The sequence below is a fragment of the Psittacula echo genome, assembly GCF_963264785.1.
Source record: "Psittacula echo genome assembly, chromosome: 13".
Taxonomy (NCBI): domain Eukaryota; kingdom Metazoa; phylum Chordata; class Aves; order Psittaciformes; family Psittacidae; genus Psittacula; species Psittacula echo.
In genome coordinates this window covers 9,417,675-9,436,721 of record NC_137749.1, presented here as the reverse complement: position 1 = coordinate 9,436,721, position 19,047 = coordinate 9,417,675, and the positions used below count along the sequence as shown (strand labels likewise).

General features: G+C 39.3%; 1 protein-coding gene across 3 annotated transcripts in view; it reads left to right on the top strand.

The window, feature by feature from the left end:
- Positions 1-74: 74 nt before the first annotated feature.
- The window catches only part of PI4KA (phosphatidylinositol 4-kinase alpha), a gene marked incomplete at its 5' end in the record, with an annotated part of 59,827 nt that continues 40,854 nt past the window's right edge, over positions 75-19,047 (top strand). For all 3 annotated transcript variants that reach the window (XR_013957928.1, XR_013957929.1, XM_080628577.1), the window contains 19 exons: positions 75-281; positions 2,781-2,897; positions 4,088-4,181; positions 4,837-4,925; positions 5,423-5,495; positions 5,778-6,037; positions 6,707-6,773; positions 7,836-7,984; positions 8,587-8,652; positions 9,643-9,739; positions 10,127-10,318; positions 11,031-11,131; positions 11,840-11,969; positions 12,743-12,872; positions 13,594-13,689; positions 14,325-14,508; positions 14,674-14,777; positions 15,717-15,885; positions 18,233-18,283. Coding sequence is in view for 1 of the 3 variants with exons in the window: in XM_080628577.1 (XP_080484703.1) it covers positions 75-281; positions 2,781-2,897; positions 4,088-4,181; positions 4,837-4,925; positions 5,423-5,495; positions 5,778-6,037; positions 6,707-6,773; positions 7,836-7,984; positions 8,587-8,652; positions 9,643-9,739; positions 10,127-10,318; positions 11,031-11,131; positions 11,840-11,969; positions 12,743-12,872; positions 13,594-13,689; positions 14,325-14,508; positions 14,674-14,777; positions 15,717-15,885; positions 18,233-18,283 (2,376 nt within the window). The remainder of the gene's footprint in view (positions 282-2,780; positions 2,898-4,087; positions 4,182-4,836; positions 4,926-5,422; positions 5,496-5,777; positions 6,038-6,706; positions 6,774-7,835; positions 7,985-8,586; positions 8,653-9,642; positions 9,740-10,126; positions 10,319-11,030; positions 11,132-11,839; positions 11,970-12,742; positions 12,873-13,593; positions 13,690-14,324; positions 14,509-14,673; positions 14,778-15,716; positions 15,886-18,232; positions 18,284-19,047) is intronic.

The following is a 19,047-nucleotide window of genomic DNA, read 5'->3' as shown; positions in this document are numbered from 1 at the left end:
AACTGGTGATCTCGCGAGAGGAAGGCGGGGCGGGCTGGTTGGCGGGAGGGCGGCCCCTGGCATTCCATCACAACATGGCGGCCGCGGCGGTGGCAGCGGCAGCCGCGGCTGCAGCGACAGCGGCCACGGCTGCAGCCAGCACCACAGCGGCCTCGGCCGCGGCTCCCTGCGCCGGTGCGGGGCGGGGGAGCAGCGCCGGCACCGCGCGCGGCTTCTATTTCAACACGGTGCTGTCGCTGGCGCGGTCACTGGCGGTGCAGAACCCCGCGCCGCTGGAGAAGGTGAGGAGTGGATCGTGTGGGGGGTTCCGTCTGTGAGGACTGTGGCGCTTTGGGGCTGTCATGTGTGGGAGCCGCGTAGTTGCGGTGTAGAGGGTCGTCATGCTAGCGGGGCTTGCCTCTATCTGTCACACATGTGGAGCCTGCGTGGAAGGGTCGGCGTGATGGGAGCTGCGGCGGGGGGGTCCCAGCCCTTCCTGCGGGAATGTTTGTGCCGGGTGTGCGGGGAGGGTGTCGAGATGTGGCCCTGTGTGAGGTGGGGGGTCAGGGCCGCTTCCCTTGGCCCTGTCACGTTTGGGGGTACGCGGGCGGGTGTCTGCCGCTGCCCGGGGGATGCTGCTGTCCTCAGGTGAGGGCTGTCCTGTGGCAGTGGGGGCTGCTGGGCCTGTGAGGCGCTCCCATAGCTCATCTTGACCCAAAACCACCGTCGTTGAACGAGGTGTCACCACAGCAGCCGTAGCCGGTGCTGTTGGAGCAGCCCCCATGTCCTCGTGAGGAGCGGGGGTCCTCACAGCAGCTGCACGTCCCTGAGCTTGTGGAACATGGTCTTGTAGATGTAATTAGTCTCAGCCTAACTGGGGCTGGTTGCTTTACTCTGTATCTGGCTAAATCCAAGAGATACAATCAACTCAAGATAAAATGTGCCTGGTGGAGATAGACCTCTCCTGAACGTAAAACCAGACCAGTGGGATCTCCATCTGGGTAGTTCCCCTCGTGGGTCTACACTGCTGGCATGGAGCAGCTGCCATGGTCTAAGCATGGTGATGCTTGGTAAGACGAGGGGTAATGGGCTCAAACTGGAACACAAGAGGTTCCACTTAAACATGAGAAGAAACTTCTTCTCAGTGAGGCTGACAGAACACTGGAACAGCCTGCCCAGGGGGGTTGTGGAGTCTCCTTCTCTGGAGACATTCAGGGCCCACCTAGACACATTCCTGTGTAACCTTATCTAGGTGTTCCTGCTCCAGCAGGGGGATTGGACTAGATGATCTTTTGAGGTCCCTTCCAATTCCTGATGTTCTGTGATTCTGTGCTGCAGGGAGGTGAGGTGGACAGCCTGATGGTGCAGGCTTCTTCGTTCTTGTTCTGGGAGTCTATTAGTCTGAAAGCCAACTGTTTATAACTTTCTTTAAAGCCGTGCTGCTGGGTGACTAATATCCAGGGACTTTCCCTTCCTTTCCCTTCTTTTCCCTTCCAAGACTTAAATGATATTAAAAGTTCTTATCTAGCAAAAGATACTCACTCATGTTACCGCAGATACTAACCTGATGTGGGACATATGCATCAGAAGTTACTTTACAAAGTTTGTGTTCCCTCTGTGGTATTTTCTGTTGAGGATTATTTGTGTTGTGTTACAGGTCTTGTAGTTCAGAGGTGTGGCAGTTTAAGGACCAGAATCTTGAATTCCACAGAGCATCCAGTAAATTCTTTTCATTCCCTAGGGAAATAGTTTCTTGGCTTAGAAACTTAGGAGTGGGATGTTTAAAGAGTTATCTAAATCAGAAGTAACTTGGTATTCAAACATAGTTATTTATGATGAAAGTTCATTTAAGGTAATATTTATTAACATCAAGGAGATTTATAGAAAGACAATATGCTTGTGGCATATTCCCTTTCTGAACAGTTCCATAGGGGAAAAAAAAGTATTTGGGAGATTCGCTATATTTTTTAGATGTGTGTTTGCAGGCTATGGAGAGAAGTAATAGGTAAGTAGTGAGAAAATATTAGTTCTTGAAACTTAATCTGTTGTGTTAGAAAAGGATCTGAGCAAAAGCCATACCCAGCTAGGTGACAGTTTATTTTTCATTGCTGTATATGAAGAAGGCATTGATGCAGCTGTACCAAAGCTCCATCCACCCAGTTTTTGTTCACAGGAATGGAGTAAATGCAACGTATGTGCCTGCTGCGTATTTCTTGCCCATCCAAACTGCTCAGTGAATTAGCGGAAGGAAGGCTTTGTTGTACCAGGGATGCAGGAATGAGCTTTGTTAATGTGATGCTCTGAAAGTTTCAGAAATTCTCTTGAAATGTGGAAACATTTGATCAAGTGTTGAAGGAAACTTTTGAATCGACCCCTGTTGTAGTAAAAATGTTTGACTTGAGGTTTTTCTGTCTTTGGTTTCTGTGATTCATCACTCTTTCCTCGCCTTTAGATGCTCTCATTAACATTGATGACTAAAGGAGAGTAATGTGGCCACCTGTCTTCCAGAAGGTGGAAAGACTACTGTCCACTTCAAGCACAGGAATGAGTCTTGAAAAGCACAGCGAGCTGCTTCCTCTGCTCTGAAAACATCTGCAGTTGTAGCCGTGTTCCCCAGGCCTGTTGCTTGCTGGGCTCTAGGGCTGTGCCATAAAGTGGGAGTTGGGAGCCAATTGTTTGCTTCCCTGAGGTCTGCTGGTGGACTTGTAAAAGACAGTTTTAACACATTGACTGTTGTTCTCTTGGGAGGTTGTGACAGTTTCAGTCTTATTCCACTGTTCTTTCCTTCCACCGTTTTTCAGGTACAAAAACTGCTCTGTATGTGTCCAGTGGATTTCCACGGGATTTTCCAGTTAGATGAGCGTCGCAGAGATGCTGTGATTGCTTTAGGAATCTTTCTGATTGAATCTGACCTTCAGGTATTTTTCCTGCTTAAGCTATAACTCTATTTAACGTGAAAGATTTTGCATGAATTCAGGTTTAGTTGTTCAGTGAAAATGGAAATTTGGTATTTACTTTTCATAAAAATAAGTAAAACGATCAGAGAGAACAGATGGATGCAGGCAGGAGAGCACAAGGAAATGAGGACAGCACTGATGAGTGTGTCATAGCACTGCCACAGCCAAACTGCTGTCGTGTTTTTTGGTTATGATGGCTGATGGAGAGAAAAGAGGCTGTTCAGGAGGATTTGCTCAAACCACATTTGTCATTGCTTGTTCTTCCCTACATGCTTCTGAATGTCAGGTTTGTAATAGGCCTTTTCATACCTGACACTACCCAGGATAAAAAGACAGACAGTGCATGTAGGCTGCATTGTAAGTGAGCACTGCTTTTGTATCCATCACCCTGTGAATGACAAGCTTCTGTTCTCTTTAAACCCTGGGTGTGGTGGTGTTCCATGCAGAGGAAAGGAAGGATGTAGAGTCCTATGTCCAAAGACATTAGTCCTCACTTTAAGCTGTTTAATGTTGCTAGGGTTTGCATCGGGAATTTTTTCCTATTTAATACTGAGTTACGATGATACAGCTTGAATGCATGTTATTAATGTTGTGGGGTTTTTCGTTTTTTGTAGTATGGTTTAAATAAGGCAGTTCTGTTCGTGTTTCGTAGCATTTTTTTTTTTTTGTTTCCAAAACCAGCAGTTAATATTAGTTAATCCAACTCTGAGGAAGGGAATTGCTCCCCTTTGATTTGCAGATTAGGAAGCTGAAGCATTACACAAGATGTGTGAAGTGGTGGTATGAGATGGATCACATGTACTGAATTGGGACTGGTGCTCTGAATTTCTAGCTGCCTTAAAATTATTGTGTGACCTTGTAAACTAATAAATTGTTTGGGGTTAATTACTGTTCTTAATGGTTTTTCTCCAACTTGCATGGAGAATTAACTGTTGCCTAGAATGAAAAGATTGGATTTATAGCACTGAATTGGTTTATTTTCATTTGCCTGTGTTGAAATCAGTTTTGCAATATTCAAGAAGTCTGTGGAGTAATCATTAGAAGCAAGTTCTGTGTGTGGTTAGTGTAGTCTTTCTATCTCTGTAAAGTAGCTTGAGATGATATGGTTCAGCTTTTCTTCTCCATTTTAAAAAGAGTGTTTTCGTCTTTAGCACAAAGATAATGTGGTTCCATACCTCCTTCGACTTCTGAAGGGTCTGCCCAAAGTCCAATGGATAGAAGAAAGCAATGCACGGAAAAGCAGAGGTGATATTTGGGTTTTTTTGATCTTTCTATGGAATGACAGCTAGGAAATAGAAATAACAAGAGGTTATTCAGGACATGGTACAAGGGGAGCTGATAGGTCCTGCTAGGGTCTTAGCTCCTGACTTAACAGCCTTTAATACTGATTTTCTTTAGCAGCAGAGAGAAAGATGAGTAGCTCCCAGCTTTCTTGCTTAACTGCTTTGCAATACATTAACTATCCAAATAATTCTATGCTCAATATATTTTGTTACTAAATTATATAGCAGTTAGAGCAGGAGAGTAGAACCTAAAAGATTTGTACTCTCTACTCTTTGATGCTTAGTTGCTGTTTAAACCCATTAATTTCTTGCTCACTTGGTATCTCTTGGAATTGCTGTAGGAATACTTTTATGTAATATATTTTTTTAATTATTATTTGAAAGCCTAGGAAAAATTTTAATTATTTGAATTATTCTTTTAACATTTCATGCTGAAATTCTACTGGTTAGACTATACTTCTAAATTTTTTATGTAGTACTGTTTTTCTACAGTCTATCTCAGAACTGTATGACTTAGGAATCACTTATGTCTTCTTTCTTTATTATTATTTTCTCTTTCTATGTTGGCGTTCTCCAACAGTGCTTTAATGGCTCATTTGCTGTCTGTTTCTTTGCAGGCTTGCTTCCAGTGGCAGAAAACTTCAGCTTCTGTTTGGTAACGTTGTTATCAGATGTTGCTTACAAGGATGTGTCTCTCAGAGAGCAGGTAGAGTTTATTTTAAGTTTGTGCTGATGTAGTACACAATTCTTCAGTCATAGAATCATTTCAGTTGGAAAAGATGCTGCAATACTGACAAATATCTAGAGTATGCCACAGCTGCTTCCTCTCGTAAAGGGATCGATTAACATTTGTACTGCTGCATTATTTTGCTTGTATTAATTGATAGTCAAATATCTAGAAGATATTAATAAATCAGGTCTAACTGCTTGGTGTCAGAGAATGTCATTCAGGTTTTGATACTGAGATCAGGAGTGCTGCAGTTTTATTCTGCTAGTACATACCAGCTAAACGCAGACTTGACAAAAGCAGCTTTGTAAGTTGAGTGAGGGCAAGATACTACTTTAGTGACACAGCATTAAAACATCTTGTTTACAGAGGTGCTTACCTTAATATTTGCAAGTTTCATTTGTTGTGGTGATCTAGTATGAGATAATATCTCTTCACCAGAAGATATTTTTGTATGTCTGTCTTGATTACTTTAGATTTTGGATGCAATTCTACAAGTAATGCAGTTCCTGTTGGGAATGTGCCAGACACCGCAAATGCATGATAAAGGTACTATTAAAATTGTTACTATATTTGAAACTCCTGTCCTTTGGACTTCTCTTGTGTTTTCTAATTATCAGGATCACTTCTGAAAAGTGAGTAGCTTTTCTTTCGATTTCCCTTAGCATGTATTTATTCTGTTGCTGGCTGGTGAATATGGAAGCGGAAGTGTATTAAGTGTATTTGTAAAGCACATTAGGCTGAAATAGTTTAGTGAAGTGGTAGCAAAACTGTGAAACAGTAGTTCTAAGTTACTGTTAACATATTGGTTTGTGTGTTTTTCTCTTCCAGTATATTTATGCAAGTATGCAGTGCCCTGCCTGATAGGAATCTCTCGAGCCTTTGGTCGCTACAGCAATTCAGAGGAGGCTCTTCTTTCAAAGCTTTTCCCCAAAATTCCCCCACACTCCCTGAGGGTTCCAGAAGAGCTTGAAGGAATTCGCCGACGATCCTTTAATGATTTCAGATCAATTCTCCCCAGTTCTCTACTCACTGTTTGCCAAGAAGGAACACTAAAGAGAAAAGCTAGCAGTGTATCTAGTATCTCACAGGTCTGTATGACTTGCTCTGTGTTGGTGCTTAGATGGTTTCATGGTCTTTGGAGGAGTTAAGACAGCATTAATTCTGGGTATACAGACAGTCTCTTAACACATTGTTTGATCAGAGATCTTTATTTTGATTCCACAACTGAGTTTCAAAATAATTTTTGGTTTCTGAGCTATAGAACAATCAGTGACAGTTAAATTAACTGTACTAATAAGCCTTCACATGGAACAATTGGCAAATACTATTCCCTGTGTTGTGCAAAAGCATTGTGATACATATCTGTGAATTTAGGAAGATGGCACTTACTGGTTAAAGTCCTCAGAAGTGCTGAGAATACATGAGCTCCCCCTGGTTTCACCAGGAGCTGTGGATGTTGTTTTAGGGGAAAAATGGACTCAGGTACTGGTTTTGAAACCAGAGATTGTTACTAGCATAGTTTCATATAGGACATGAGTTATCATTCTTACAGCTTCCCATTAGTCAAAAGCACTGGACTGGCTTTTTTTAACTTCCGTTTTTTGGCTGGAATTGAGCTGTTTGGTCTGGCAGCAAGTAGTTCCTGTTAGTTTCGCTTGAAGCTGTGATTCATTATAAAATGTACAAACTATTCTCTGGAAGATTTTTCGATGTTTTATAAGTAGTTTTTAAATGATGGCTTTTGCGTGATGTTTCAGGTTAGTCCTGAACGTGGAATTCCCCCTCCCAGCTCTCCTGGAGGATCTGCAATTCATTACTTTGAAGGTAAATTATTTTGCAAAGAAATGGTGTGTGATTCTGGGGTTTTGTTACTGTTTATGGAAAACTAAAACCAAAAATCCTTTTGGCCCCATTCTATGCCTCTAGAATTCTTACAGTCATTCTCTGACATATGACTGCTAGGATACTGACAAATTTTGGGGGATAAAGACAGTAGGAAGTTATTAACATGAGTGGTTTCCAAGCTCATTTGTTTCTGAGAGACATCTGATTTCCTTGCTGCTTCGCTGTGCCTAGTACTGAAGAGCTTAATGCAGCTAGGCCAAAAATATTTCAGGAGATTAGGCCGAGTAACTTTGAGGAACAAGTGTTAATATTGTGCTTCACAAGACAATGGAATTGTTGGATTAGGGTCTGGAATTTTGAGCTGTTTGTGGCACATTGTATAAATCTAAAACAATTGCTCCATATGAAGTAAATGTGACATGGGTCATTGTGTAAGACCTAGTTATTTACTGATGTGAGAAATGATGAAGGATAAACTGGGGTGCTCACTAATGTGTGTTAATTGAGATCATACAAGGCAGAAACATGAAAAATTTTCCTGCATTAATATACAAATTCTTAACCTCTAAGTTTTGGTAAAGCTCTAGCTGTGAGCTCTTGTGTCAGAGCAGGGCTTGAAAATAAGCTGTCTGTCATAGAATCTAAGTGGAGGAGCTCTACATCTGAGGTTTTTGGGGGTCTCTGGGTTTGTCTGGCCCTTTGAGGGTTTTAACAGTTTGGGTATTCTCTTTTTCTGGGTTTTCAGGTTAATGTATGTCAGTAGTATGGGGAGACTTCTTGTCAGCAGTGCCTCTGACATGGACACAAATAGTTGAAATGAATTCTTCCATTGTGATTGTAGACTTCTAATGAACAAATGTATTTTTTCATCATTTTCTGTCTTGATTTACCAGTACATTAGCTGAAATGTGCCTCTTCATAGTTGCAAATTAAAGACTGTACCTGTGTTGGAAATAACTCTTTAGTAGTGACTGGATATTACCAATAAATAAAGTTAATACATCTTCTCTTTCCCAATCTTCTGTTATTTTTTCTGATCAGGTTCGTATCTTCCTGATGGGAGCGCACTGGATCCTGATTATTACTTCTCTACAATCAGTTCCAGCTTTTCAGTTTCTCCTCTTTTCAATGGCATTAACAATAAAGAGTTTAACATCCCACTGGAAATGCTCCGTCAGCTGTTGAACATGGTATGTGATGCATTCTTATGAAGGCTGCAGTGAGTTTGCATTCTAGATATTTGTGCTAGACATCATTGCAGTTTAAGCTTTTAGAATTGCAAATAAAAAGGCTGTGTTTGTCTCTTAAGTTTTGTGTAATGTTATTTTTATGGCATTTAACAAAGCGCTTCAATGGCATTCCTAAAAAGCTCTCATATAAACCAAGAAGAATTTGTAAAATCAAATAAATTTGTGTCAATGTCTTCCTGTTTGAGTCTTGCAGAGCACTTGATCTGAGATAACTTACGTACTGCTAGTTAGTGAAATAGAAGATAGGGTTTTGCTGTGAGAACGAGACCCTTTCCTGAAAGGGTTTAGTTGCTAGGAATTCACACAGGAGATAGAAACTACTGCCTATATTTGCTTCATGCGGCTGCTATTTTCAAGCAGCGCACAGAGTCTCAAATGTATATATTCTTGCAACCAGAAATTCTTGTAGCCTTAATTTCATCTGACACTTTGAAGTCAAGTGACTTGTCTTCTGTGCAAGGGCAAAGTTCTATTGCTTTTCTGTCTAGAGTCACCATCAGGAAACATCCTTTCTTTACTTTTTACTTTTTTTCCCTCCATAGGTAAAACAGATTGTTGCGGATTCTCTGCTGAAGACCTTGGATGCAGTTGTAGCTGAAGTTGCAGAGGTGTGTTTTTAAACTCCTTTTCTAAAGATTTGTTTGTTGGTTGTTTTTTTTCTTAATAAAAAATAATTGGAAAACTGTTTCTTTACCTATGTAAGGTGTGCATTCTCTTTGTGAAATGATCCTAATTTCCTGTTTGAACTGTTCTTCAGTGGCTTAAGTGTAACGTTGGACTGTGTAAAATGGAGGGGTGAAGGGGATATGTCCTTCACTGACATAGAAGGAAATAGTTATTCTCTTTAAAAAATGAAGCATTTCTTACTTTAGCTCTCTTATCCTACCCAGTTACGGCATTGGTTGCCCAAAAGTGGTTTGCAGTAAACTATGGTTTTTATTGCATATTACAGTAACACTGTCTTTTTTTATCATGTAGGTGAAATGTGTTGGTTGTTTTCTTTTTCTGGCTTCGAAATCGCTGCTGCTTTCTTAGGTGTCATTTCTACAAGTTTAATAGTGTTAAGTTTGTGGACCTTTGCTTTCAGAGCTGACATACTTTTTTGTGTAGCTCTGTGAGTCCTTGTTCCTTCCCTGGGAACAGTTCTCTAACAGCCTCCACCACATTTTATGGAGTTAGCCTCATCTCCTTCTGAGTGTAAAGTTGTGATGAAAAGACTATGTGTTGAGTTGTCCCAGAAAGTAACTTTGGTGTTTGCTCCAGCTTTCCTTTAAGTACTGCTGTATTTGAAATGTAAGCCTAGGTGGAGACTGCTTTCTCTCTTTGAGAATAAGAGGTTGGAGTAATTTTCTTTTTTCTTTAAGAACACTGTTAGAGCATACGTGTACTCTTAAAATCAAGAGTGAATCTTATTTGATGCACTGAATGGCTGTACTTTTCCTTTTGGTAAAAGTAGAGGGAGAAAAGCTGTGGGGCTACTTCTGGTACCTGTGTTAAATGCTTATTTACATTGTGGAGGAAAACGTGATTGGAATAAGATTTATTTATATAATGGAAAGTACTTTTGAATCTAGTAGCTTGTTTCCTTTCTCTTTCAGGTGGGTGCTAGTACGGATCTCTATTATAAAACATTCAGTGACCCTCTTTATCTTGCTCAGTTTAAAATGCTGAGAGACACCTTATACTATATTAAAGGTATAGTGTTTGTATTGTTTTAATTTATCCTTCATTATGTTTAGGATCCAAAGTATTGTCTGCATTGTACTGAGTGCTTGAACATTGGGATTTGTATTTCCTGGGAACTCTACATAGGCTGTAAAATTTGTATTCTGAAATGTTTCAATATAAAATAGGTCCTATGGAAATAGGACCATTAAAAAGCACTATTGAAAAGATTAATAGATGGCATTTCAGTTGTCTGCTCACTGATGGACTTCACTCTGAAATTTATTGTTTAGTCAGGACAGAAGGTTCATTAAATAGTTTTATTTATAACTTAGCAATGAATTTTATATATGCTGTCATTCTGATACACTGACTCCCATCCTTCTAGTACAATGCTGTTTCCTTTTATTTCTTTAGACCTTCCCAACTTATTTGTGAAGGAAATCCATGATTTTGTGCTAGAGCAATTCAATAGCAGTCAGTCAGAACTTCAGAAAATCCTTCATGATGTGGATCGGCTGCACAACGAACTGAGTCCTTTAAAACTGCGTTGTCAGGCTAATGCAGCCTGTGTGGATCTCATGGTGTGGGCTGTGAAAGATGAACAAGGTAATAAATGCTCTTTGGTCTCTGCAATGTCTGTTGTCTTTAAGTTGTAGAAATACTTACGAGGTCTGAGAGTAGATGGTGCTCAGAGAAATATAAAATCAATTTCAGTGGAATACTTTTTGCAGTTAGAACACAAGGGTAAAGCTTCCATCAAAAAGTTGTCTAATTAGTTGGGTAGGTAATTAGACATCTCTATAGAAATGGAAACAGAATCATCCTATTAGCTTATCTACAAGAGATGGTCTAATTGCTGCATTAGATGCAGCTGCTTATTTTCTAGTTTGTTTTTAATTATTATTCTTGGTGTCTTAAATGATTCTCAGTAAAAAAAAATGTTTTTTCTTAACTGCTAACAGAACTGGGAAGCTCTTTCATACTTTTTCTCTATTTTCTTTCTTGTATAATTTGTACATGGTCTCTGAATATGTGAAGGATTTTTTTCCTTTGAACCTTGCAATACTGTCAAATACGAAGTACACTGAAAATCAACTTGAAGTACTGTCATTCTCTCAGTGTTTGGCAGAGCTGCTTGGTGCAGATCCTCAGTTTCCAGAACCGTTTTCACAGGAGAAGGACTGCATCTCTTTGTGAAACTGTAGTATGAGAAGAGTGAAACTGTTAAATTTTAGGAATTTCAGTCAGCATTGGATTGTGTGTGGCCTAATAATAAATCAGATGAAAAATAAACCAGAAAAATTTATCTTTATTTAAGGTGCAGAAAACCTGTGCATCAAGTTATCGGAGAAGCTGCAGTCAAAAACCTCAAGCAAAGTCATCATTGCTCACTTGCCGCTGCTAATTTGCTGTTTGCAGGTCTGTCTTTACAGTATTTGACATTACTGTGAGAGTCGTGGGAGAACACTTTTTATCTGCTATTTGTGTTACTTTCCATGAATGTGTTCTAAATTTGGATTTTAGAGGTCTGCTGTGGAAACTAGAACTGTAATAGAGCAGTGCTTTCAAAATTTTCTTTGCTCAACTACTTCTTGAAGAATAATATTCAAGAGGGCTTTTTTACCAGTATTTAATTTCGGAAATATTTGGCTTCTTAGTCCATTAGATAAACACTTCAAATACTGGGACTGACGTATTATGAGTTCTAAGACTAAGGCTTGGTTATTCTAAATTTTGTCATCCTATTTGGCACTTACTCATAGTCTTACAAATGTGATATTTTCCTCTGCATAGTGAATAGTAAGTTACCAGGATTCCAACATTCTTAAATGTTGGAACTTGTCCAGTAACTTTCTTTTTTAGGGAGTGCAGTTCATTTCATCTGACTCCTGTGGATCACCCAGGAAGCGAGCAGCAGTGACTGGCATGATGCACCCTGAGATCTAAAAGAATTAGAAACTTAAAATGCCTAAATCTTCTCCTAAAAACTAAATCCCTCAGAGCTACATATGTTTCATTTTGGCTTGGTTTTTTTTTTTCCTGCTGAGCTGAAGTTGCAGTCTTACAGTTGAAATAAAAATTGCGCTGTTTTATTCTAAGTGTTGTATCTTTGTTTTTCTTTTCTAGGGTCTAGGTCGTTTGTGTGAGAGGTTTCCTGTTGTGGTTCATTCCGTCAACCCATCCTTGAGAGACTTCCTTGTGATACCTTCCCCGGTGCTTGTGAAACTTTACAAGTATCATAGCCAGTATCATTCAGGTAAAGGAAAAAAGGCCACGTTCCAAAGGACGTGCTAGTGATTGTTTTCCAGCTTACATGGCTTTTTGATGCTCTTGGATATTTTGTGTAGGGGGAAATGGAGATGATTTTTGTGAGGTTTTTTGGAGATGGAGAGTAGGAATGCCAATCATGTTCTGATACAGGTGTATCTAAAGGCAAGCAGTGTGTGTAGAACTGCATTTTATCCTAGCAGTAATATTGCTGAGCCTCTTTTGCTGAAACTGAGCGCTTCTGTGCTGAGTGAGATCACCACCTAAAGAATGCTACTGCAGTATTGAAGGCAGCTGTTAAGTCTCTCCAAAGCCACTTTTTCTCCAGGCTGAACAAGGTTGTGCTCCTCAGACTATCCATATACCTTCTCTGCTCCAGCCCCATGACCTTTTTAATGACATTTGGCAGTTTTTTGGTTGTTGTTTTAAAATTATAATATCATATTATGGTTTAAAAAAAATAACGTTCAGTTTAAATTAGTTGCAAATGCAAAAGCAGAATTGTAATTATAAAGCAGAACAGGTAAAATGGTAACTGAAGGTGGCTAACTTTAGGAATAATTATTTAGAAATAGTTAAATGCAGTAATATCTGGTACAGGTAGTTACAACACGTGCACTTCCATATTTCTTCAGCTTGACTTTCTAAGCTGTAAAATGGTGGTTTACACTCATCAGGTATTGCTCTGCCTGTGTGCCCTCATCATGGGGAGAAAGGGTATTTCACATGGTGTTGATCTTCATACTCTTATGTCCTTATTAGGCGGTAATGACATCAAGATCAGTGTCACCAACGAGCATTCAGAGTCCACTCTAAATGTAATGCCAGGCAAGAAAAGTCAACCATCCATGTACGAGCAGCTGCGTGACATTGCTATAGACAACATCTGCCGGTAAGAGAGAGATTTGCACCATGTTGGAACACGTGTTCTATTTCCCTAGCAGGAAACCATTGTAACCATTGAGAAGATGCTGCTCTGTGCCTCTATAAAGGCTTTTTGCCTTTTTTGATCATGACTTCATTTTCGTTTGGACACAGAATCATAGAATGGTTTGGGTTGGAAAGCACCTGAAGATCATCTAGTTCCAACCCCCCACCACATCTCTTGGTTCTGTTTGTGTCCAAATTGGAAAATTACAATTTGGTCTCATTGTTTTGCCTCCCACATATGTAATTCATGCAGTCACCAGTTTGATATTCAGTGGGGTTTTTGTTTTCTGCTTAGATTGTTGTGTTAAGTAAGCCTCTGTAACAGGATTGTGAAGCACTAAAATGTGGGCAGTGTGATGATTATTCTTCTCTTCTAGACAGCTACAGAGAGCTGGAGGGAAGACAAACAGCTGGTGATTAGAGACAAGGGATTGAAGTTTCTAAGGCAGTGGGTTCTGAGTTTACCTTATTGCTTATTCCCGTCTTTATTGTTGCTGGAGAAAACAGCAGTAGAAACTGATCGTTATTTAAAATACATCTGCAGTTTTCATAGGCAGTCAGTTCTTCAGTATAACTTTTTTCCCCTCTACCTAATGTGTTTACAGCAGTAAAAAGTGAAATGTTTCATTATGCATTATTTTTTTCCTCTGTTCCAGAAAGTTTTCTGTTCATTGTTATTTCAGGTGCTTGAAAGCTGGCTTGACTATAGATTCAGTGATTGTTGAGGCATTTCTTGCCAGTTTATCTAACCGTCTGTACATCTCTCAAGAGAGTGATAAGTAAGTTCTCAGTCATCAAATCAATTTTTCCTTCACTTGGTGAACCTGAAGTTTATTCTGAGATCTAAGTACAGACAGCATTATTTTAGAGTTAAGTATCTCTGAGATTAGTGAGCTTGTGTGGGGTCAAGATCTTCCCATGCAAACCTTTGCAGAGCTTGAGCTCTCATTTTTATACTGAGAGGTATGGAATCGTTTTTATCTGATTCATTATTCACAGTGTCACTTGTCGCATTTGGCTTGCTTCACTTATAAGAGACCTGCCAACCAAGAAACTGCCAAAGGGAGGTCATGTACTAGCTGGTCTGACTGTAATGTCTTAAGTGGTTTGCAGATCACTTTTACCTCTTTTCAGTATTGTTTCTAGAACAGTTTGTTCATGGATTAGTGTGGGTTTCTTGGATGATGAATTTGTGTGGGATTTTGGGGTTTATGTTTTATTTTGAAAACCAACTTGTGCAAGTATATATCTACTGTTAATGTTGGGAGTAGATTGGTATCAAGAGTGTCAATATTAAAACTGTTTAAATTTAGTATATCATCTGTTTCTTATGTGAAAAGTATCTGTGCTTGGAGGTCTTTGACTGTTGAATAGTTACGTGTATGGTGGGTTTTGTTTATTTGTTTTGTAACAGGGAAGCTCATTTGATTCCTGACCACACAATCCGAGCTCTAGGGCACATTGCAGTGGCACTGAGGGACACCCCAAAAATGATGGAACCCATCCTACAGATCTTACAACAGAAGTTTTGCCAGCCACCTTCTCATCTTGATGTACTCATTATTGATCAGCTGGGCTGCTTGGTCATCACTGGAAACGTAAGGAAAAAAGTGGCTAAGAGAGGGCCAGTTCATGATCCCTTTATTTTGTTATGTTTATTTTACTTTATTATGTAAAATGCTGTGTTTTACAGGGTGGTTGTTTAGGGAGATTGTATTCAATAAGCTTTACTCAGTGATTTGCTTGTTTGGGCTTTTTTACAGCAATATATTTACCAGGAGGTGTGGAATCTGTTTCAGCAAATCAGTGTTAAAGCAAGCTCAGTTGTTTACTCTGCCACAAAAGACTATAAGGATCATGGATACAGGTAATACTTAGCTGTGTCCCTGAACTGTATGAATACTATGTCGGATTTCCTTTACGCTGCTTGAGGGATTTTCACTTTTTTCCCACTTTAAGTTTTATAACCAGGTTATAAATAGCACTGCTTTTTTTTCCCTTTGATTTTAAGAAGTAATGTATTATTTTAAAAGCAGTAGCATTTCATAATGTAGAGATTCATAAAAATTTTTTTCACTACAGGTAGTATTGACTTTTTCCTTTTCTAAGGAGTTAATGTCTGTAGATGGTCATACATTATCTGTAACTAGGGTAATTAATATCTTAGCCTGGAAAAGCTGATGAAGTTCCACTGGGTTTTGTGTGTGAGTGGTGGTTTTGGTTTCTAGCATGGTCCCAGTACTTGTGAGGGTTTAAATCCAAACCATTAACAATTTAATTCTCAGTATCTTAGTCTGCATTGTAATGTCTGTTATAACTAAAGATTGTCACTGATTTTGTTGATAGTTGGGCTTGACTGAGTATCTTTTAATGTAGTATGTGAGTAATAACCGAGGATACTGTTCCTTCAGTATGTTTTAACATACTGTCTGACCCAGTGTAATCTCAGCAATCAGAACTCATCCTAGTTCTGATTCTTCTGCTCAAGAGCTTTCCCAGTCTAGAAACACAGCTCTCTGCTACTTTTTGTCTGTAGCTGTATCTGGTACAGGAAAGTAATTTCCTTTTGGCTGTAACAGAATCATAAAAGAGACAAAGCTTACAAATAATTTTTCACTTAAATACTCATTGTATTTCAATTATTAGTGATGTACTACTCATAAAACCAAAAAACACCACCCAAAAAACTCTCAGTGAAAGAATGATAGCAGCCTTATTACAAGAGTTACTATCAGCATTATAAAGAAAGCACTGAAAATAGAGAACTTTGAGGAACTGCTTGTTCATAACTGTTCTTTCTCCCCAGACACTGTTCTTTAGCAGTCATTAATGCCCTGGCTAACATTGCCGCTAACATTCAAGGAGAACACCTTGTGGATGAACTACTGATGAACCTGCTGGAACTGTTTGTTCAGCTTGGGCTAGAAGGAAAGAGAGCTAGTGAGAGAGCAAGTGAAAAAGGACCGGCACTGAAGGTCAGATGTTTGCTGGTTTTAATTGTAAAAAACTCACGTGTTTGATAGTGATTTTATATACAAAATATACATTTTTGCATTTCAGTAATTCAGATGTGTTTGTACTGATAAGATTTCCTCACTGATGTGGTTTGGGAGCTCTTCCCTGCTTCTTAGGGCAGATAGGTACCACTTATGTTTGAAATAGGTACATTTTCCTAGTAGTGAAGGGAACGATGTGGTGTTTCTTTTTAACCTATTTCCACCCCCCTTCTGTGCATGCTACATTCTAATAGTGCTGGGAAGGGTGAACTCTTGGTAAATCCCTTTGAAATGAGTCTGTTTGCTTTGAAGATAGACTGCATTTAATCAGGGATGGCAACTGTTCTCTTAAAAGGGAACTAGCACGTCTAGAATCTGCTTTTCAGGAAGTTTGTGGTAGAAAATCTCTCTCCATGGGTTTCATAGCTTCTTTTAACCACAGATAAGCAAGTTGAAATTGTGAAGAACATACTGTAAACATTGGTCTAAAATGATGCTTTTAAGTTAGTTTCCACCCTCATCCTTTCAGAGGTATTTTTTCTTTGAGTTTAGGAATCGCTATGGGAGACAAACTGCTGCACTGGCTTACAGCTGCCTGCAAACAGAAAAATATATGATTGATTTAACATGGATTTGAGCTAGGAGGCAGTGTTTCTTTATGATGAAGATACTGATAGCAGTTTTCACTAGAACACTCTTCACTCAATGTAGAGTAAAAGTTCTGAAAGATATTCTGAAGACTGGGTTACTTAATTTTCCGGAAGAGATCAAGGAGCTAAAACACTGCACATGCTCTGCACCCAAACATTTTTTGACGGTTTGCTATGTCCTTGCTTCTCAGTATGCCTTTTTGCTCACTAATCAGTGAGCAAATTCAGTGGCTTATTTTTTCTGTGTCAGATAGGATTTTTCAGTCATGCAAGTGGCTTCTGAGAGACTTGGGTTTTTTTGGATATTGATGATAGTTAACACAGATGTCCCTTGAGTATGCCCAGGGATGGGATTCAATGCGTCTTCTTCATCCTCAGTGCCATAGATTATCATAAAGAGGCCGATACTCCAATTCTGTACCAGAAATGCTAGTAGAAAAGTGAGTTTTCTACACTTCTATTAATGTCCTATGCTGGGTTCTTGCTATCAGCTTGCATCTGAACTCTGTTCAGCAGTTTGTCGTGTGCAGTGGGCTGTCCTGATGCTAGCAAAAAAAAATATAGTGACTTTTTCCAGTTGTTCCTACCCTGTAGAGTGACTCAAGTACTGTTCTATCCCTTCAAAAATATTTAAGGGTCCATCTTTTGTTTTGCTTTATCTTGGACACTACAGGAAAGATAATAGAGTGTGATTTAGTTGGGTTGTATCATTACTGTTTCATCTGAGGGCTGTTTGGCTTTGTTTTTCTCTCTTGCCCTTCCTTGCTTCTTCCCCTTTGTAATTGTTCCTTTTGGTTACTCCACTCCATGCAAAGCTCTACTCTGTTAGCGTGTCTGCCTTGCCTCTGCCCTATGGGACCAGTGGTTTCTGTAACTGGTCTCTATCTTGTAAGGAGAAAGGTAGATCTCTACCTTCCAAATCCAGTATGTGAGGGTATGGGAGGTAGGGAAGACCTCAGAGAGCTCTCTGAGCATGGTTGTCTGTGCTGTCACTGTTTGCCTCATCAGAGAAGGTGAGAGACAATGTCCTGTATGCAGTGAATGTTTTCAGTTCTCAAACACTGTATTTAGCCAAAAGCAAAACCACTTGTATAGAGTACAATTAAAAAGTCCTAAGAAGTCAAAGGAAATATGTATTTTCCTTATGCTTCTATTTCAATGGAAAAGGCTGCTCCTACTGCTTAAATAAACTCTTGAAAATTGTGTCTTTTATAAACTTGTCAGTTTTTGCTTCATTTTGGAAGTCAAATAAGACTTAGTAAACATTTGACGCTTGTCTGTGGCCACCCATTTAACATCAGCATTTTTCTTGCAGCTGTTGGATGCCAGAATAGATGTGGTATCAATGAATATTCTCCCCCATTTTAGCTAAAGGCATAATACCTAACTTCCAAACATAGACCCTATGCTGGGAGAGAGAAAAAAAATCCCAATAGTCTGTGAGGAGCCCCCTGCAAAGCTTTGCTGAAAGACTCCAGGGTGTGCCCTGAGGAAGTCGTGTGGATTTCTAGGATGCTCTATTGGCCACCTCATGCATATGTGTTTGCAAGATATAGAGTTGTAATTGGCAATCTATGTTTTCATTTGCATAGACAGTAGGAATGTGTGATGTCTTGTAGCAGGTATTTTAGAAATGCTTTTGTAGATGTTTCGACAATTTCCTTTTACTTTTCCAGGCCTCCAGTAGCGCAGGGAATCTGGGAGTGCTTATTCCTGTTATTGCTGTGGTGAGTATCCAATGGTTGGGTTGTTGCAAATGGAATACTATTTCTCATCTATGTCAAATATCATTGCTAACTCATGGTCAAATGGTTTGATTAACAACTAGTGCAGAAATAAGCATCCAAGAGAAATGCAGTATTGTGAAATGATATTTTTTGCTCTGATAGGGGGGAAAACAGTTGTTTGTTAATGACTTCTTTCAAAATGACTAATTTTTGGTGATTCAGGAGTATAAAATTGTTTCTAGTCATGAATTCAAGAAATTCATAAGCTAAATAATTCTGAAGAGGCTATTTCTTTGAGTAGTGTTTGGCATGCAGTCATTCCTTGCATAGTGAGAAAAGATTAGTGCTTGTTAGAGACTTACTGTAAAAGTTATGGAAGGACTTTCTTGTTTGAAATTTTTATTGATGATTATTCATTTGTTCTGAATGGCTGGTGATAACTGTATTTTTCTTAACCAATGTGACCTTTAAATGGAGTCAGATAGTGCCAGAATCTGAAGCAAGAGTTAATGGTTACATTATGGTGGTTGAAGCAAATATTTGACTTTCTTGCACAATGTATGAAGATCATGAGTTTTGAGCAGTAGCTGATTTGCTTTTCTGCTTGACCTCTTTCCCTTGAATAATTTCTGCTACTTAAGGTCTCAAACCCCCATATTTCAGATGCTGCAGCTCACTTAGTTCTTGGTAAAAGAATTAAATGTAGGGCATGAATATTTAATCTTACAAATATGCTTTTCTTTTTGAATATAGATAAACCAATA